Here is a 21877-nt window from a genome sequence, read left to right on the forward strand (position 1 = left end):
TTTTCTTTTAGTTCTTGGTTATTTTAGATTTCTTATGCTTCTTTGGTTATTTTATCTTGGTCTCTAGTTTGGCTTAGGTCTGTGTCTTTCTTTTGTTAATTAGTCCCTTCGCCCATGTTTAGTCTATGCATTAGTTTCACCTGTTCCTTCAGCCTCTCTGCCTCCTTGTCACACTTGTTCCCTATTCCTTTGATTACCTGCCTTTGGTATCCCACAGTATATTAGTTGGTTTGGTGTCTTTGTTCTTGGCTGGTTCCTTGTGTGTTTGTCACTACCCCGTTCCCTTTGTCTATGTTTCGTTTGGAAACTATGCTATGTTTTTGCCTTGAGTAACGAGTTCATGTAAGTTTGGTCTGTACTCTTGCTTTGTACCTGCAGTGTGTTTTGCTACGTTTTTGCTCTCACCTAGCAACCTCTAAATAAAACGAGGATAAATTCATATGCGTCTCCCAAGCTCTTGTCTGCACTTTGGTCCGACCCTAAACCCCATCATGACAGATGCTGAGATAAATAATATTGTTTGGGTGTGTAAATTGTCTCCATGCATTACGATCCCTCATATAAAAACTGAATAAAACCAGTGGAGGATCAAAAACTAACTGCATGAGATAATGACATAATTATGAGGTTCTGAATTGGCTCAAGGGTGGTGGAAAAGCAAACTTGTTCTTTTTCAGAACCAGTTAACCCTTGTTACGAACTGGAAAAGCCTTTTAGTGCATGTAAACCTTTATCTTTGAAGAAATGAAACAAATAATAATTTTGGTAATCCCAACTGACCCAAAACAAAAAAAAAGGGTTTAGTTTGCTTTAATGTCAGTTAGCAGAAAAAGCTGTTTTTTAATGCAGTGTATGTAAATATTGTCAGGATCTGGAGCTTTTGTGTGTGTGTTTTTTATTTTGTTTACTTTGTTCACTTCTCAGATGGTGCTGGATTTCTCAGGTGTGCTGGGTGACAGGTGCGACTAATTGGCTGATTGCTTGGAGGTGTATTTAAGCTGGAGGCTGCCAGCACTTCAGCGCCAGAGTGTTTGCCTTCAGTGGTACAAGCTCAAGCCACAACTAATCTTTGCTTTGTGCTATGCTCTTAGTAGTCTTCGTTTGTGCTCCTTTGCAGATTGTTTTACCTGAGTCTTCGTATAACCCTTGTTGATACCCGCCTTCGCTCTCAGCATTGTTTGCTGTTTTGGATTTTCGACTTCTGGAGAAAGGTCTCCTATTTTTGTCGGTTAAGATCCAAGGTTCCTGTTTACTTCGTCTGGACAACAACCAGCTGGCAGCTTCCTGTTTTCACCATCATCTGAACTTTGGCATAAGCGTAACTTGTTCACCCTCCAACACAAGTACCTCCATTCTGAACTCCTCATCATCCCTCACAGATCTCTCAAGCCTTACCAGAGAAACTTCTGTGCCGTACACTCAGACTCTGCATCCCTCAACCCCCCCCCCCCCCCGCCGGTTAGATTATTCCAACATAGTAAGCCTCACCTCATAACTCACATTCAGTGTAGTGTTTTGATTTATTTATTTCATGTTTACTATAGCATTTCAATTTACCTGATTTTTCTCTTTCTTGTACAGTTGGCAATTTACCAGTTCCTGCACATTTCCTATTTACCCTTGTGTAAGAAAATAAATCTTCTTCATAATCCTGTTTCTTCCTCTGAGTGTTTCATCTGCATGTGGGTCAGAACTATCTCGAGCATATTGACAGAACACTCTGGCCAACAAGACCCTGCAGAAACACTCAGAAGAACTCTTTCAGACCATGCTATTCAAATCCATTCTCACGGTTCATCTCTGTTCTCTTGCAGAGCAGCAATTACAAGCTAACCAACAGGTAGAACAGATAGCTTCCATGCTACAACACTGCCTAAGCACCAAGTCCACCTCAGGTGTAGATGGCGCTACAGCATCACCGGTCTCTCAGCAGCTTCCTTACTCTCATGATGTCATTTCCCCTAACCCCGAAAAGTTTTCCGGAGAGGTGGGTAATAGTCGAGGTTTTTTGCTTCAGTGTACTCTTGTGTTTAACCGTTCTCCACATTCTTTTCCACACGATGACGTTAAGATTTCGTACATCATCGGATTATTAACAGACAGGACTTTGCAGTGGGCAGAGGCCCGGTTCTCTAATTGTAATAGTTTTGGTTGCACTTTTGATGAGTTTGTGCAAGAATTGGTCCGAGCGTAGCATTGAATCATCTCTTAGTTGTCATTCCACTTGTCTCCAGTCAGCTGTTTCCCCGAGTCTAATGGTGAGGAGGATGAGACAATAGACTTGTCTCACGTTCCCTCTGAATACCATGACCTACGACAAGTTTTTAGTAAAGCCAAGGCCCTCTCTTTACCTCCTCACAGACCCTATGACTGCTCTATTGATCTACTTCCTGGTTCCCATTTACCTACAAGCAGACTTTATAATATCTCCCGACTTGAACAAAAGTCTATGGAAGACTATATTAATGAGTCTCTTTCAGCAGGTATCATTCGGCCCTTTTCTTCACCTCTTGGGGTGGGGTTTTCCTTTGTGGGGAAAAAGGATGGCTCTTTACATCCTTGCATCGACTATAGGGGTTTAAACCAGATTACCGTTAGGAACAAGTACCCTCTTTCACTTATCACTTTAGCCTTTGAACCAGTTCATGGTGCAACAGTTTTCTCTAAGTTAGACTCAGGAAATGCATACCCGCTTGTTAGAATCCGCCAGGGGGACGAGTGGAAGACGGCCTTCAAGACGCCACTTGGTCATTTTGAGTACTTGGTCCTGCCTTTTGCTGTGTGCAATGCCCCGGCTATATTCCAGGCCCTTGTAAATGATATGCTCAGAGACTTCCTACACATTTTTGTGTTTGTGTACTTGGATGACATTTTAATCTATTCTAAAGACACTGAGGAGCATAGCCGGCATGTCCGCCAAGTTCTTCAGCGCCTTCTAGAGAACCGCCTATTTGTGAAGACCGAGAAGTGTGAGTTCCACCAATCCTCAGTTACGTTTTTGGGCTACATCTTAGAGGGTGGACAGGTACACTCGGACCCACAAAAAATAAAGGCGGTATTGGAATGGCCTGTACCAGACTCCCGCAAGGCTTTGCAGCAATTCCTAGGGTTTGCAAACTTTTATTGGCGCTTCATCAAGGATTACAGTTTGACAGCAGCCCCACTTACCGCTTTAACCTCCTCTAAGATTACATTCTCCTGGACGCCAGAGGCTGACAGAGCTTTCCGGGCCTTAAAGAAGTTTTCTTAAGCTCCCATCTTAGTTCACCCAGATTCTTCTAAACCATTTATTTTGGAGGTTGATGCTTCAGACATTGGGGTCGTGGCAGTGCTGTCACAGAATTCAGAAGATGAAAGGCTACATCCTTGTGCCTTTTTTATCCTGCAGACTAAGTAACACCGAAAGAAATTATGATGTGGGTGACAGAGAACTATTGGCAATTAAACTAGCCTTAGATGACTGGTGTCACTGGCTTGAGGGTGCCAAGCATCCCATTCAGGTTTGGACAGATCATAAGAACCTGGCCTACCTTCAGTCAGCCAAGAGACTAAATCCACGTCAGTCCCGTTGGTCCTTGTTCTTTACTCGTTATGATCTCTATGATCTGCATCTATTTCAGACCTGGCCCAAAGAACACGAAAGAAGGTGATTCAGAGAAGGAATCAGCTCTAATCCTGCCTCCCAGTTGGACTGTAGGGGCACTCAGGTGGGAGGTGGAGGGCATTATAGCCAGGGCTCAACAACCCGATCCCGGCACAGGACCACCAAACCGTACCTATGTTCTTTCTAGTGTTCGCTCTAGACTCATCCATTGGCTTCATACAGCAAGGTTTTCAGCACATCCTGGAGTAAGCAGAATTAGCGCTAGTTCTGAGAAGATTCTGGTGGCCCTCCCTACATAAAGATGTGAGGGAGCTCGTTTAAGCCTGCACTACCTGTGCCAGGAACAAGACAAGAAACCAACCACCCTCGGGCCTTCTCCAAGCTCTCAGCATTCCCAATCGGCCATGGTCCCACATTGCCTTAGATTTTGTGACTGGCCTTCCCCTCTCGCAAGGTATGACGACTATACTCACAATTGTAGATCGCTTTTCTAAAGCATGCCATCTCATTCCTCTTAGAAAGCTCCCGTCGGCAATTCAGACGGCCAGGCTCCTCACTAAGCATGTTTTTCGTCTGCATGGTATTCCTCAGGGCATTCTGTCTGACCGTGGACCAAAATTCATTTCTCAAGTTTGGAAACAGTTCTGTTTAACTTTAGGAGCCAAAGTCTCTCTGACGTCAGGGTATCATCATCAATCTAACGGTCAGACTGAAAGGATGAACCAGCAGCTGTCTCACGTCCACTAATCCCACTGATTGGTGTTCATATTTACCATGGGTTGAATATGCTTTAAACTCGCATGTTTCTTCAGCTACAGGACGCTCCCCCTTCGAATCATCGATTGGTTATCAGCCGCCTCTGTTTACAGCAGATGAAAAAGAAAACTGTTTCCACTATCTATCAACATGTCCACCGCTGCAGGTCCATCTGAAACTCCACCATCCATGCCCTCCATCAAACCGCAGAACAAAATAAGCGTTTCGCTGACCAAAGACGTCGACCAGCTCCAGAGTATCGCCTTGGACAAAAGGTCTAGTTGTCAGCACGAGACGTGCCTCTCAAGTCCATGTCCCGGAAGCTTTCGCCACATTTTATTGGACCTTATGAAATAGAGACTGTTATCAGCCCCTCTGCGGATCGCCTTCGTCTTCCTGCAAATCTTCGCATTTATCCCACGTTTCATGTTTCTCAGATAAAACCTGTGTTCTCTAGTGCTTCTCCTATTTTTGTCGATTAAGATCCAAGATTCCTGTTTACTTCGTCTGGACAACAACCAGCTGGCAGCTTCTTGTTTTCACCGTCATCTGAACCTTGGCATAAGCGTAACTTGTTCACCCTCCAACGCAAGTGCCTCCATTCTGAACTCCTCATCATCCCTCACAGATCTCTCAAGCCTTACCAGAGAAACTTCTGTGCCGTACACTCAGACTCTGCATCCCTCAACCCTCTAGGTGGTTAGATTACTCCAACATAGTAAGCCTCATCTCATAACTCGTTAATCGCGTTCAGTGTAGTGTTTTGATTTATTTATTTCATGTTTACTATAGCATTTCGATTTACCTGCTTTTTCTCTTTCTTTGTACAGTTGGCGATTTACCAGTTCCTGCACATTTCCCATTTACCCTTGTTTAAGAAAATAAATCTTCTTCATAATCCTATTTCTTCTTCTGAGTGTCTCATCCGCTTGTGGGTCAGAACTATCTCGAGCATAATGACAAATATCTGGTTTTAGTTGTAAATAAATGTATAAAAGCTGATCTAATGAGTAAAAATCCTGGAATCTAGTTACAAACAAATCTTAGTGAATCAATAAAATGTAATGTAGTGCACAGTAATCACAAATTAAGTGCACTTTCATAATCCCACTAATCCTAGCACTCTGACAAAAACTAAATCTGCTCAGCAAAGCCTCTGATATGAATGCATGAGTGTGTTAAATATAAAGTGGGTTATTTAAAAAGAAAAGCTGCAGATACGACCATCGTTAAATTAGAGCGCTGGGCCGTGAACTTAAGCTTGACGTTCATTAAGTCGCTTTAAACTCAATTAATTAATAAGCAATAATGATTGCATTAGCAAGCTGCAAATCAGTGCAGTGTCTCTCTGGGAATTCAAATTGCTTCTTTCAAAAAAAAAATCTTTGAGCTGCCTGTGTGGAGATCTAATTCTCCAGGCGTAAAAAGATAATTTTTTGTGTTTATTTCTCTCTGCCCAAACAAATCTTCCAAATAAAGTGTATTAAAATAAAAGGAATGTGTGGGTTTGAACAATATAATTTCTTACAGAATTCCTAAAACAATTTGGGCAAAAAACAATTAAAACTTCTAAAAAAACCTCCCAAAAATCCAAATTATAGCTTATATGAAACACTTTGCTCTGCAAGTAGACAGCTGTGACCAAGAAATATTTCCATAAACACAACTTTAAAGCCATGTAAAAAGACTCTGACAGATGTTTTTGTTGCTAAGAGCAGCTTTGTGGACCTTGATGAGGAACAACAGCAATAACTTTAATGCTGTTGTTCCTCATGAAGTTACTGAGCAAGTTTTGCTGTAAACATATTTTTATTTTGACCGTTTTAACAAAATGCAGGTGAGGTAAAGTCAAGTTTGTCTAAATCTAACAAAGGAGGATACTTTATTTTTCACTTCATTAGGAATTGTATTTTTCATGAGGAGATGTGACTTAGCAATATAAACACATTTTAGAGAGCCTGGCAACAGTATTGGGAACTTTTTGTCCCATGACAACCGCAGACCTGAATGTGTCTTGATAGGATTTTAACTGATACAAAGACACAAAGTAGTGCATTATTGTGAAGTGCACCATTAAGCACAAACTCTGACCAGCCACCATGTTCCTGCTGAAGAAAAGCAATCCCTAAGCATGATGCTACCACCACCGTGGTACACTTTGGAGTGTTAGTTTTGATATTTTGTCATCTGACCAAAGCACCTTTGTTCCACCTGTTTGCTGTGTCCCTAACATGGCTTGGAGCCAGGGTTTTAATAGTTTTTCAATTTTCATTAGTTTTTATTTTTATTTAGTTTTGAATTCACATTTTCAATTCTATTTTAGTTTTAATTCGTTTTTAGCATTTGCTTGATAGTTTATTTTTTGAAAATGTTTAGTTTTTATTAGTTTCAGTTATAGTTTTAATCTTTTTTCTTAAATCAAATCCGGGGATTTCCAGCTCAGAGATTAAAAGAAATAAATGTTATCAAGACATAATGAAAACATTGGTACACTTACAGTTTCATTTATTTTAAAATATTTACTCATAATTAAACTATAAAAATCAAATGTAATAGCAGGAAAGTCTATCCACACTGTGTTAGCATTTCCTAAGAGTAATAAAACAAAAAATAGCAGTAGTAACGTCTGTCCTCTTTACTCTCCTCGTTTTTCTAACACTCATCTGCTCTTTCGCTGCTCTTAGATTTACTCTTCTTTCTATTTTCTTCCTCTGTCCTCTTCTATCAGACGTTCACTATTCTAAAAGAGACATAATATAATCACAATCCTCTCCAAAAACATTAGAGCTTATAACATATTGAAAAATTACAATTTAACAAATAAAATAGTATTTTTGATTCAGATGCCGTTTAGTAGTTGGATATTTATAGGAAACTAATATAATCCTTTCAATATGAACTTTTCTTTAATTATTTAACTATTTACCTCTCTTGATAAAATACCAAAATTGCCATATTTGGCAAAAAGAAAAAAACAACTATTTTTACTTGGAGCTACAGGCTCATACAACAGAAGAAATGCACACTTAACCAGGTGATTCTTTCTCCCTTCTCATCATTCTCAGTTCATGCAGTTCTTGTCTCATTCACTTTCCCTGTTACTGACTCCTATATATAACTGAGTAAAAAACACACTTCAGCCTGAGTTCACAAATCACTATAATAAATTAGCAAAACAACTAATAACTAACTCAGGAAATATAAACTAAAGGTCACAAATCAATTCAAAACTATCTTACTTTGGACAAATCCTTGTTGACACTGTAGCTCTAATTTCCCAAATCAGGGAGTTGTGCTCTTGTCTTCCTATTTGCTGTTTGTTCATAAAAACCTGGTTTATTAGCATTTGCATCTTCACCTTTAGTAAAACAAAACACATCCAAGCCATTTGTTTTTTACCATTTTTTTGAATGTTGCCAACACTAGTAACGTTTCCTGCCGCGAAACAAACTTTCATCACGACCAGGATCAGCCCAGTCCAAGGCGGCGCGCTCAGCTCATCTTCTACTCTGTAACGTTAACAGCAGCGCGACCAGCTACTGTAACAGCAGTTGGTGCGCGCAACATGCTCGCTCGGGCTTTCTACCCCCGGCTACCGTAGTAAGTCTACACAAACATTTCTCATTCACAAAACGCTAAAATCGGGGACATTTCCGGGGACAGTTTTAGCAGGGGACAGCTATAGTGGGGGACAGGTCATCTAAATCGAGTTACGTCTGGTCAACCTACACTACAAGACACTTGGTTTTATCTAAAACGCAGTCATATTCAAAGTAATCCCAATTTGGACTCTGGTGCCAAGTTTTGCTGACATGACGCTAGGTGTGGACGGACCGCTTAGATGACTTGACTGATGTCAACCCGAGACTAGACTTCATACTTATGCATGAGACACACTAACGAAAATTAAGCACATTATCTCTATAAATTCAGTTAATTTTAGTCAGTTTTGAGAACACTCATTACAGTTTCAGTTAGTTTTTGTTTTTTTGCAAAGTCTTATTTTTAGTTTTATTTCACTTAACGAAAATGTTTTTTTACTTCTAGTTTTCGTTATTTCGTTAGTTTTTGTTAACGATAATAACCTTGCTTGGACCAAACTATCAACAGAACTTCTGATGACTTTCCTTCAACAGCCACTTGCCACTTCTCTTTAAAGGCCAGATCTGTTCGTTGCACAACTAATGATTGTTGAGTCGGCAGATTCTTCCATCTGAAGAATCTCTGCAGCACCTCCAGAGTTAACAAGGGGCTCTTGGCTGCTTCTCATACTTTAATGGCCTTACAGTTTAGGAGAACTGTCCTTCCATTCTAAGATGATGGACTGAACTGATTTATGTGAGATGTTCAAAGCTTGGGATACTGTTTTACAATCTAACCCTGATTTAAACCTCTCCACAACTTTCTCCCTGACTTGTCTGCTGTGTTCCTTGGTCTTCGTGATGCTGTTTGTTCACTACTGTGCTCTAGAAAACCTCTGAGACCTTCACAGAATGGCTTATATTGAGATTAAAACACAGGATAACTCAATTGACTAATTAGGTAACTTCTGAAGGCAATTTATTGCCCTGGATTTTATTTAGACAAATCAGAAAAAAAGGGCTAAAATAGGGGCACATAGTTTGGTTACTCTGACGCCATGGCGTACAGACCTGATAATTGCTGGCGAGCAGACAGTAGAGTCTAACTGGCTGCTCCCTGATGCAAGCCGATCTAAGTAAAATTCAACCGATTTTGGAGATCAGACGATTTGTTTTTCATTGTTTTGTCAAAGACAGACAAGAGAAAATTGAGCAAGAAATGCTTAAAAAGCAATTAAATTGTAATTTTCATCACAACTTCTGATTTAAAATCTGCTCTGCAAAAACCAACAACTTTATATTGAAAGAACACTGATATTTCAGAGCAGACACTTGGTTAAAGTGAGGTTTAACAATGAAGTAATTTGGGCAGAAGATAACAAGACAGAAGTCCTTGCTTGTCCTTTCATTCTAATCTCAAAGGTCTTTACATATGCAGAAGGCCTGATTTTAATTCAACTCACAGAGAAAACATGTCAAGTCTCCACTAATTAATTAATACATAATTACTTTTCTAATTAAGAGAACAAGTTTGGATTGGACAACCCAGATGAGTCACACTTGTTTAAAATAAGAACATTAGAGATGTTAGGAAAAACAACTAAATGAAAACCTGAAGTTTTATTTTAACAAAGAAACATGCAGAAGATGTTTTATTTTGTAACATTTCTGTCATTTATAAAAGCAAGAGGACAAAAATCAGGATGCAAATGTTTCGGCTCGGTGTGTGACAGACTATGGGCCATGAATGCAAATTGCTGCAAGACAAATGTTTTGTATTTCTCTGAGAAAGCAGAACAGGAACAATAAATCACACCTGCAGACAGACTCAATCAAATGAGGAAAATAAGCCTGGGAGCTAAGGCAGCTTCCACCGCAGCTAGGTTATGCATAATACATGCTTGTGAAATGACACCAAGCTGTAGATCAAGTAAGACCATCTACCTTCACACAGAAAGATCCCTACCATTCGAGGCTGTTATGTTGCTCAAAAGCTACTGCAGCAGACCAATCTAAACAGACATTCAAGCCAATCACGGCCCATTCTATTGTACAGCAAAGAACCCGCTGGAGTAGAGAGAGAAAGACAAAAAGAGGCGTAATTCTGCAGAAGCCGCCTGCCTTTTCCAATGACTTCCCTGAATCTCCACAGGGAGAGCCTGGTGATTTAAGCAGGCTCGTCTGAAGGCTGGAGGAGGCGCAGACGTAGAGATTGGTGTAATGCATGATTGCCTCTGGGCCCGTGTTTTGTGGATGAAAGTCTCCAGAGGCAGAGAAAGACACTGCGCATTAATCTGCCAATATCAACCTTTTTCCGAATGCAAGCCATCCACTTCTCATGAAGGGCGAAGCATCTTCTGCAACTCTAAAACTAGCCTCCAAACTAGGAGCTTCATTGTATTTATCTTCATTCTCCTTCACCTTCTGCTTCATGCATCTTTTATTTAACTGTATGGCTATTTAACAACTAACATGCTGAAAAGGCTTTGATATTTCATTTTCCATAAATCGTGCTGGAAAGATAATCACAAGCTGCTTGAATGCAGGAGAACAGCATCACTGTCAAGGCTGTTTGGGTTTACAAAGACATACAGCACACAAAAGACATCAAACGAGAGATTTTTGGATCGGTTGCAGAGATACGGATACAGTGAATTAAAGAAATCCTTAAGGAGCTGTTGTGTTTGCATTTCATTATCTCTTACTCTGGAGTCGAGATGCAATGGTAGGTTATTTTCGACGGATGCCTGCAGAATATGAAAGTAAAGGTTATTCTGTTATGATGCAAGTTGTGGCACTCAACAAGAGTTTAAAGAAATGCAAAACGGTTTTCTATAAAAGCAGGATATGTTTTTGCCTCATTGTAAAAAACAGTAAAATAAAAGAAAACCAACAAAACATTACGTTAATATCTGAGGCATAAAATCTAAAGCTTCAGTAATCCTGCTCTGAAACATCATTCAGCCTTGATTCATGCTCATTTTGCCTTGATCTTTAAAAAACATGACGATGTCATCTTTTCCACCATGTTGGTTTCCCACAATATATTTATAACTTTAGCTGAAACACCAACACACAACATTAGGAAAACATTGTTATTAAATCTCCCTCAGTATCTCTTGGCAGCACCAGTCAAGATACATGTAAAAAGCTTTCAAATAAAATTCATGTTTAATTCCACTAGCATAAAGCACCCCCACAGCATGATGCAGCCACCACCAGCTTACCACCATCTTTAATTGGAGTGCAATTCTACATCACACATTTAGGGAACATCTGTTATACTAAGAATCATGAAGGCTGCAATTACAGGTCCTTCTCAAAATATTAGCATATTGTGATAAAGTTCATTATTTTCCATAATGTCATGATGAAAATTTAACATTCATATATTTTAGATTCATTGCACACTAACTGAAATATTTCAGGTCTTTTATTGTCTTAATACGGATGATTTTGGCATACAGCTCATGAAAACCCAAAATTCCTATCTCACATAATTATCATTAAAAGGGTCTCTAAACGAGCTATGAACCTAATCATCTGAATCAACGAGTTAACTCTAAACACCGGCAAAAGATTCCTGAGGCCTTTAAAACTCCCAGCCTGGTTCATCACTCAAAACCCCAATCATGGGTAAGACTGCCGACCTGACTGCTGTCCAGAAGGCCACTATTGACACCCTCAAGCAAGAGGGTAAGACACAGAAAGAAATTTCTGAACGAATAGGCTGTTCCCAGAGTGCTGTATCAAGGCACCTCAGTGGGAAGTCTGTGGGAAGGAAAAAGTGTGGCAGAAAACGCTGCACAACGAGAAGAGGTGACCGGACCCTGAGGAAGATTGTGGAGAAGGGCCGATTCCAGACCTTGGGGGACCTGCGGAAGCAGTGGACTGAGTCTGGAGTAGAAACATCCAGAGCCACCGTGCACAGGTGTGTGCAGGAAATGGGCTACAGGTGCCGCATTCCCCAGGTCAAGCCACTTTTGAACCAGAAACAGCGGCAGAAGCGCCTGACCTGGGCTACAGAGAAGCAGCACTGGACTGTTGCTCAGTGGTCCAAAGTACTTTTTTCGGATGAAAGCAAATTCTGCATGTCATTCGGAAATCAAGGTGCCAGAGTCTGGAGGAAGACTGGGGAGAAGGAAATGCCAAAATGCCAGAAGTCCAGTGTCAAGTACCCACAGTCAGTGATGGTCTGGGGTGCTGTGTCAGCTGCTGGTGTTGGTCCACTGTGTTTTATCAAGTGCAGGGTCAATGCAGCTAGCTATCAGGAGATTTTGGACCACTTCATGCTTCCATCTGCTGAAAAGCTTTATGGAGATGAAGATTTCATTTTTCAGCACGACCTGGCACCTGCTCACAGTGCCAAAACCACTGGTAAATGGTTTACTGACCATGGTATCACTGTGCTCAATTGGCCTGCCAACTCTCCTGACCTGAACCCCATAGAGAATCTGTGGGATATTGTGAAGAGAACGTTGAGAGACTCAAGACCCAACACTCTGGATGAGCTAAAGGCTGCTATCGAAGCATCCTGGGCCTCCATAAGACCTCAGCAGTGCCACAGGCTGATTGCCTCCATGCCACGCCGCATTGAAGCAGTCATTTCTGCAAAAGGATTCCTGACCAAGTATTGAGTGCATAACTGTACATGATTATTTGAAGGTTGATGTTTTTTGTATTAAAAACACTTTTCTTTTATTGGTCGGATGAAATATGCTAATTTTGTGAGATAGGAATTTTGGGTTTTCATGAGCTGTATGCCAAAATCATCCGTATTAAGACAATAAAAGACCTGAAATATTTCAGTTAGTGTGCAATGAATCTAAAATATATGAATGTTAAATTTTCATCATGACATTATGGAAAATAATTAACTTTATCACAATATGCTAATATTTTGAGAAGGACCTGTATTCGCAGCCTTCATGATTCCTTTGATATAAATGTAATTGAATTGGTATTGTATGCTTTACTTTCTGAAGTTCATTTGACCCTCTATGAACTTTTAATAAGTAACCTCTAAATACTAGTTTTCATTGGGTATTAAAATGACGTGACAGTTTTTCTTCAACACACTTCAGAGTCAATCATGAAGACATTTCTTATTAAACCTGATGGACCACTCAAAGTTAGAAGAAGAGAACATGTAGTTAAAGTAAGGCAGATGTGTGCATATCTAATTGAACAGTTTAAAACAACTGGATTTGTGACAGCGTGACAGGACAAGGACCAGAGTTTATCTTTCCGCCACACCATAGTGAGGAGTGGTGGAACAAAGCTCAACAGGAAACCGCAGCAAAACATAATTTATTTTCAAGGTTCAAAGATATAATCAGTATGTGGGTGTATCTAGTGATCTTTATATTTAAAAAGTTAAATTCACCAAACGTTGATGAATAAACAAGAACTGGTTCACTCTGGGACTCTAAATTTAGTTCAAAATGTTTAAGTGGTGAACTATAAACATTAACCTGTTCGGTTTTTAACCTGTGTGAACTGAACATTTTATGTGAACTCACCCATAACAAGAACCAGATTTTTATGAAAGGTGAACTGCCCCAACCCGGACCTGGAAAATATTACTAAAAGTGAGAAATGGATCCAAGTGGCTGCACAAGCTCTGTGCTTCCAGCCTGTGCAGCCACTTGTCATTCAGAAGGTAGCTCCAAAGTATAACCTCCCATTTTACTGAAAATGACAACATCATTTACAAAATGGGCATCAAGCTGAAGATTGGAAACAAGATTGCTACCTAGACCAAACTAAACAAAAAGTTTTAAATCCTCACGCTGGATTAATGTGCTTCAACTGATGCAATGCAAAAGAATTCAAGGCAATGAGACGGACCAGCTGTGTGGCCTAAAGAGGACCTCTTAATAGTGAGGTTAGTTTACATAAAAGGTTTCTGATGGAAACACATCAACCTTTTCTAAGAGCGATGGACGCATTGAGGTAAAACACTGACACCTCATGTGGGGCATGTGAGAAATGCTTTACTTAGTCAAAAGATGGTGATTAATTGGTCTAAAATGGTGAAACAGCTGTTCAGTGTGAGATATAATCAAGAAGACGGTAAGGTTATTAAAATCCTCCATCATCAGTACATTTTGGAAATTCAGATGGCTCAGTGATATCCAAAACAGGGATTTTTAATTCTATAGCCAAACTGCAACCAAAGAGACCACAAGGAAGTCACCAACAGGGGAGTGATGCAGGTCTGTCACATTCAGCTGAAAGGTAAGAACAGAGTCCAAGCTAGTCATTAGATACCCTGCTGGTGTACTAGCCTTGAAAAACATAGATGAAAGTTTTATTATTATTATTATCATCATTACTGTAACCTTTAATAAACCAGGTAGATCTCATTGAGATTAAAAATCTCTTTTTCAAGAGAGACCAGGCCAAGTTAGTCAATGTCTTGACCTGGCAAAGAAAGTCAATATTAATAAGACAAGGGAGCTTCTAAGAGTGCATTGAGGGTTTCACCCAAATTCCAGGACAAAGTACCAAGTGAAAGGAGGGCAGCAGACACTGCAATGGGAGAAGGACCAAAAGGAATCATTGTGGTAAGATACCTGTACGCAGGAATTGAGGAAATGGCCATCTACAAGGCGCTAAATATGGCAGCACGGGAACAGGTACTAGACATAGGAGCTACAGAGGCCAAGGTCTACCATGTCAGACAGAAACCAAGAGACAGACTGTACAAAAATGCCTCAGAAAAAGTCCAGCTCATGTTAGCAATTAAATGGATCAATAATCCCAGTTTCTTCCCGAACTTGATGCTTGCTTCAGTAGATCATCTTCAGCATGTCTGGAGCGGCTGAGCTGTTGCCATGTAATCGACTCAGCTGCTAATTTTGTCAAAAAATGGAATGGGTGTACCTTATAAAGCAGCTGGGTTTACTTCAACTAAACAATAAATCTTGACAATCTTCATCTAGCAGGATGTGCAGTTAAAATATGGTAGGACATGAAAGTTCAAACAGCATTCTGGCAACATGGAGGCACGTAGTGTTAAAGACATGTAGTAACCTGATTAAATGTGAAAATAAAGTATTTAAGCTGTTGTTTCTCATTTAATATGTCATTGCTGCAACGCATTTGTCTCTCACCTCCTGTTTTGGGATGCTGACATAGCCAAGATGAGGCTTGAAAGCCTTGTATGACTGCTTGGAGAACATCCAGTGGGTGCTGAACGTCTGGCCAAACACAGGCTGCAGGAGGAAGTACGGCTTCTCTGAGAAATTCATCACAACCACAAAGAGGGATACAGCCACAATCAGACTGGTGGCAATAAGTGACTTCCTCTGTAAAGAGAAAGAAAGAAAGCATTAAGCAAAACCAGACTCAACTTCTGTTATAACCAGGCAAACAAATGAATGTGAGGCTTATATTTCATGAGATCTGCTGACTATAAATCCAAATAATCCAATAGAAAGGCTAAGCAGAAGCCAGACAGTGCCATTGTAATTTTAATTTTGAAAAACAAATCCAAGGATTTTCCATTCAACAAGACCATGCACAGTGGCGGTTATTGGTACATGGGCAGTTGGTCAGAGTGCCATTAAAAAGAGGGGGCGCTTGAGCATCAGATAAAATAATATCACTTGTACCCTGAACAGGTGTTTCATTGCTTTATGAATGTGCAGTCAATGGAGAGTTAGCATCCCCGTGTGCTGAGACAAGCTATCCTACCTTGTGCTTAGAGCGGAATTACACTGCATTTTATTGCACCCCTGCATCTCATTTACTCCTTTTAATTGGTTTTAGGGAGGCTTAAGGAGGGTCCTGCCCAGAGCATCACTTATGCCTGAACCACCACTGGACGTGCACAACTGATACCAGTCTTTTTACCTATCAATGCACATTAATCCCTCTTTCTGAGATATTTTACAGCTACTTTTCATTTTCAAATAACAGCCATTAGACACTTCATATAAAGAATAAATTGGCTTGTTCAAAGTCTACAGAATAAAGCCTTTAACTTCACCATATGAAGACGCAAAGTCCTAATTACCTTTGAAGGTAAAACTTATTTGAGCCAAATTATAAATCATGAAAGTGGATCTGAGGAGAGACACATCAAAAACGTCTGAGAACAAGTGAGCTCTGTTCCCGCGAGAAGATATTTTCAAAGCAGCAGAGGGACTTGGAACACTTGGAAGTGTTGAATTCAATCTATGCCTTTTGATTCAAGGCTAATGACTCAGAATAACATCTGCCGTTTAGATCCAAGTATACAAAGGTCTCTCCTCCTCCTTCTACAGTCAATTTGCAGAGATTACGACCTAATCTCCGCTCACTGAAGCACACCATTTCATCCCTGATGTGAGTGAGAAGATATACTTTCAAAACCCCAGTTCAGCTTTTTAATAATACACTGAAAGGTGGACTTGTTAACATACAGTCATGGTAAAAAGAAAAGTATGGCCAATTTCAATTCTAGGGTTTTAAAAGGAAATAGTACAATGTTCTGGTATTTAACAGGTTTTAAAATTATTTTTAAATTAACCCCAAGAACATACACTAGATTCCACACTGCGTTTCTTTTAATAAATATAACAGAAGCTGAAAAGGAAAAGCTGCCTCTGAAAAGCAAAGAACACCCCATGATTCAATACTTGGCAGCAATGACTTGAAATAGTTCTTAAGGTCCCACCAAACCTTATCAATCAGGTTAAGGTCAGGACTTTAACTAGGCCTTTACTATTTCAGTCATTCTGTTGCAGATTTGCTGCTGTATATGGTAATCATATTGTTGCATGACCTAATTTGGGCCAAACCTCAGCTGCCTCATCAATGGTCTCACATTTGACTCTTGGGTCTATTGGAGAGTTCATGGTGGACTAAATGACTAAAAGGTGGCCAGGTCCTGTCATTTCAAAAAACAAAATCCCAAATCACCACCCCTCCACCACCATGCTTGACAATTGGTATGATATGTTTGTGTTGTTATGCTGTGTGTAGTTCATGCATTATGGCCAAAACTCTCTACCATGGTCTTATCTTTTAAAATTGATGTTTCAGAAGTCTTTTGGTTCATTGTGATGCAACGTTGTAAATTTCAGATGTGCTGCCATACTCTTTTTTTTAGTGGCTATCCTCAAGGCAACCTATCCAAACAGGCCAGTATGCTTCTAACTGTCCTGTCAGAGAACCTGCACATGCTGACTGAAGCCTGCAGAGTCTAAGGCTGAATGTATGGATAATTTGCAGTTTTTTTTTAACTGTAAGACACTTCATACATTGATTGGCAGCAACAGTTGCATCTTTAAGGTCATTACTGATGTATTTTCAGCTTGGCATTGGGTTGACACATGTATGTTTCCTGCTTATGTAGACACTGTGAACATGGACTGGTTTGCAATAATTAATATGAAGAGTGAGGCAGAGAGTTTTGCTGCTTAAATGGACTGCCAGATTAGGAAGGTGTGTTTAATGTGTTATTTGGAGTCAGAGGTAGCTCACCTCTTAAGCAGCATGGCAGCTGGAGTTGACATGCTGAACAAGCTCACAGGTGTCGCCTAATTTGTGTTATGGAGATTTTAGGCTTTTCAACATGTTTGCAAATACAAATTAAGCTAAATCTACCATGCAGTGCAAACTACTTAAGTTATCCTCAATGCATTATACTTTGCTTACAACGTCTGACGGTTTAAAGCAGCCAAAGTCCAAAGAAAAAAGTTTGAAAGACCTCCAGAAAGTTTGGAAAAACTACTGATCAAGATTAAAACTTTAGAAGAAAGTCTGGCTGCTTGAAAGCAAATTATGGTTTAGTGCTCAAAGCAGTACAATAATAAAGTGAAGTGGACACCAAACTTAAATATATGTTTGCCCCCTATCAATAAAACGTCTGCACTTGTTATATAACCCAAGAAAGTTCCCCAGTTTTCCACAGTTTTTCAATGTTTCCTCGGTTGACTCACCCATGGACTTTGCATTGCAGTGCCACAGCTAAAATAAAACTCACTGCAAGATTCAAGGTCTAGAGATTTATAATATTAACCTGAACTGTCTTGTTGCAACACAGGGATTGGCCACTGGGGCAAACTGGCAGCAACAACATATAAATGTATCTGTACAGATTCCTGGCATTTTGCTAGAGGATTATGGACCATGTCCACTTTGCATAATCTGCTTTCTCTCTCAGCATTTCTCGAAATAAAGCAACAGCTGGGGCTGGACTGTTTTATAGATGGCAGAATCTGAAGGTAATGGGTATTATGGTCCAGGGATAAGAGCTCAGAGTGATGAATAATGGATAAGCGATGGAGGAGGAAAGGTTTCACAGAGGAGAAGCTATTGGCAGAGCAGAACTGGAGATCAATGCACAGAACACACAAGGAATCTGGATATGGTACAAAATATCTGATTGCTACAACACCTCAGAGCCTGAGGCTGATTACGGATTTCAGCAGAGCCAAAGAAGTTTCATTTCAACCCCCTTTTACTGCGGGAAACTGTTAATCCAACAGACAACACCAGAGCACACCTCCAGCTTTTGGAAAGTTGGTGTTTTTCTTTGAAGTTATCTGATGGTGAAAGGATCAGATGCAGTGGAACAGTGAAACCCCCACTGAAAAAAGTGGCTGAAGCTCTGAACTCCAATATCAAACATCCTAAAGGAGGGGGCGGTGGAGGCTTTGCATCATGAAGACGAGATCAAACAGCTGTGGTGCAGCAGGGGTGAAGCTGGAAGCGATGGTGACTGTTATGCTGGCCTGAAAAGTCTATCCCTATTTAGCAGATGTATATACAGTGCCAGGCAAAATCATTTATTCTTATTTTGTTCCCTTTGTGTCACCTTACAACCAAAGGATTTCATGTTTTTTTTTACCAGGATTTTATATGATAGGCCATCATAAAGTAGTGTATATAGTGACTACTATGATGCCTCCAAATAAAATCCATTGCAACAAATTGCATACAGAAGGAAGCCAGTATTGAAAAAAATGTCATAAGAATGAATTAATTTAACCAACATGTTTCTTCTGATGGGGAGTACTACCAGTATTTTGGTGTAGCCTATCTTAGTACCAACTTGATTCTGACAGAGAAACTCTGGAAGGAGCTAAAGATTAGGGTTATGGCAAGGTGGCCTTCCCACCTCAAAGGCTTGGGGCTCATTAACAAATTGAAATCATCAAAATACCAGAGGAAACATGTAAAAAGATGGAAATCAATAAGAAGGGCTTCATTTAATTCAAATTCAATTCAATTAAAAAATACTGTATTAATCCCAAAGGAAAATTAAACTCCTTTAACAACTTTTTATTAGATGCCTGTCTCATTTTCTATGGGAAACAAACTTCTTGGTGCAATGAAAATAACTTTCAGGGATATTAATAACTTGGGGCCTAACTGTGAGGGAAACAGTAAACATGTGGAAGCACACGCTCTGGTCAGATAAAACCCAAATTAAACCTAGTGTTGCATGTGACAGAAAACTAACTAACATCACCCTGAAACCTGGCGGTGGCAGCATCCCCACAGCATGTGGGGATGCATTCCTTCAACCGGGAAAAGTAAACTGGTCTTGGTTAGTGGGAAAATGAATGAAGATAAATACTGGAAGAACATCTGTTGGAGGCTACTAAAGACTTGAGGCTGAGGTGGAGGTTCACCTTCCAGCAGGACAACGACCCTAAGCCCACAACCAAAGCTGTCTCTGTGGGGCTGAATACAAAAGCATGCCACACTTTTCAGATTTTGATTTGTAAATGATTTTGAAAACCATATTTACTTTTCCCCCGTGACCCACTATGGAATAAGCGGTAGAAAATGACTGACTGACTGATTTACTTTTCCTTCTAAACACTGTACACTATGTGTTGGTCTATCACAAAAAATTACAGTAAAACAGATTAAAGTTTGTGGTTGTAATGTGACAAAATGTGAAAATATGTTCAAAGTGTATGAATACATCTGTAAAGCACTGTATTATATATACCCTTTCATGGCATACTGTGATAATTTGATCCAAACTGATTCCCTATGAGGAGTAATTCTCTTTCCTCCAGTTTCTCCTTCCATTTTATATAAAAGCACCATATTCTGAAAGAGCACAGCCAGTCTGTCCTATTTTATTAAGAAAATGCAGGTTATTTTCAGAAAATGTGCTGTAATAACCTATCATCAAGCCTCCATTACGGGGTTTGAAACCAATTCCTTGTGATGCAGGAGGGTTCTCCGAGGGGGTGATAGAAACAACCCTCGGCTCAGCCTACAGAGCTGAAAACCTCGGCCTATACTCAGGAAGACAGAACATTTCCTCCTCTCCTTCAACCTCGACTCCCTTGTCACAAATCATGGGGGAAATGATGTGTCAGAGTCTGGAGGCGATTGGCGGCCTCGGCGTGGGCGTCACGGGGCGCTGAACTTCAGCTGTTGGAGAAGCTCAAAACTCCTCGGTGCGTCTGTTCATCCATCAGGGCGATGTTAAGTCAGATTATTGAGCCATGAGATGCCACAGAGAGGAGAGGCTCAGAAGAAGTACAGTGGAAGAGTGGACCTATTAACGCCATCAGAGAGGCAGCAGACGGCTATAAAGTCTGAACATTAAAGCTTTTGGTCAATGTTAAAACATTTTACTTGAAGACGATGCGACTGCATTGACCTTGTTTGGCACCATCGAATCAGGCAATGATTGCCACTAACTGCAGTGCTTTTTACAGCTGTCACCTGGGGACATTTTATTTAATCTACCCTGGCTGAAAGCTTTGAGGGGGCTTTTGGTTAAGGTGCTAAAGCTTGTACACTGATGGACTATTGATCTCGGTTCTCTGACTGTGCAGGATCACAGAGACCTGGGACAAGAGAGCCATAATTTCCCTCAATCTCTCCAGCGAGTCAGTGTGACCACAATACATCCAGAAGGAACTAAGAGAGTTATTTGAGGCAATGATCTAACTGCACTATTCTGAAATTAAGGAACTGAAGACATTGTGAATCAAAATGGAGAGTAGTAACCAAAACACATGGACAACACAGAAAAACTAAGTTCAGTACTTTTAAGATGCTTTAGAACATATATGAGCAAGAAATCTATCTGCATTTGCAACTATTACAGTTGTGGTCAGATGTTTATGTAAATATCCTTAGTTTTTGGTAGAATTGCCTTTTAAAATGGCAATCAAACACTTTTGAGTATCCTTCCACAAGCTTCACAAGGCCGATATTACAAGGCTCCCCAGGCTTTCTGAAGGCTCTGAAGGTCCAAACCTGCTGACAGAACTGGTGTAACTGAGCCAAGTTTGTAGGCTGCCCAGCTGAGATCAGGGCTTTGTGATGGCCACTCCAAACATCAACTTAGTTGTCCTTGAACCACTTTGTAATTAATCTGACAGTATGTTTAGGGTCATTGTCCATTTGGAAGACCCATTTGTGCCCAAGCTTTAATTTCCTGGTTGATTTCTTAAAATGTTGCTTCAATAATCCAACATAATCTTCTTTCCTCATAATGCCTCATCTACAGGTCCTTCTCAAAATATTAGCATATTGTGATGAAGTTCATTATTTTCCATAATGTAATGATGAAAATTTAACATTCATATATTTCAGATTCATTGCACACTAACTGAAATATTTCAGGTCTTTTATTGTCTTAATACGGATGATTTTGGCATACAGCTCATGAAAACCCAAAATTCCTATCTCACAAAATTAGCATATTTCATCCGACCAATAAAAGAAAAGTGTTTTTAATACAAAAAACGTCAACCTTCAAATAATCATGTACAGTTATGCACTCAATACTTGGTCGGGAATCCTTTTGCAGAAATGACTGCTTCAATGCGGCGTGGCATGGAGGCAATCAGCCTGTGGCACTGCTGAGGTCTTATGGAGGCCCAGGATGCTTCGATAGCGGCCTTTAGCTCATCCAGAGTGTTGGGTCTTGAGTCTCTCAACGTTCTCTTCACAATATCCCACA

The 21877-nt window shown here is 40.2% G+C and overlaps 1 protein-coding gene and 1 long non-coding RNA gene across 4 annotated transcripts in view; one reads left to right on the top strand and one right to left on the bottom strand.

Annotated features, from left to right (window-relative positions):
• The window catches only part of st6galnac3 (ST6 (alpha-N-acetyl-neuraminyl-2,3-beta-galactosyl-1,3)-N-acetylgalactosaminide alpha-2,6-sialyltransferase 3), a 148132-nt gene that overhangs the window by 84658 nt on the left and 41597 nt on the right, over positions 1 to 21877 (bottom strand). For all 3 annotated transcript variants that reach the window (XR_007038661.1, XM_047367961.1, XM_047367959.1), the window contains one exon: positions 15060 to 15254. Coding sequence is in view for 2 of the 3 variants with exons in the window: in XM_047367959.1 (XP_047223915.1) it covers positions 15060 to 15254 (195 nt within the window). In the remaining variant the exon portion in view is untranslated. The remainder of the gene's footprint in view (positions 1 to 15059; positions 15255 to 21877) is intronic.
• On the top strand, positions 1586 to 5312 carry LOC124869813. The gene is made up of 3 exons (XR_007038662.1): positions 1586 to 1624; positions 1820 to 5078; positions 5191 to 5312. It is a non-coding gene; the product is annotated as an uncharacterized LOC124869813 (long non-coding RNA).

Source organism: Girardinichthys multiradiatus, chromosome 6, assembly GCF_021462225.1.
Source record: "Girardinichthys multiradiatus isolate DD_20200921_A chromosome 6, DD_fGirMul_XY1, whole genome shotgun sequence".
Taxonomy (NCBI): domain Eukaryota; kingdom Metazoa; phylum Chordata; class Actinopteri; order Cyprinodontiformes; family Goodeidae; genus Girardinichthys; species Girardinichthys multiradiatus.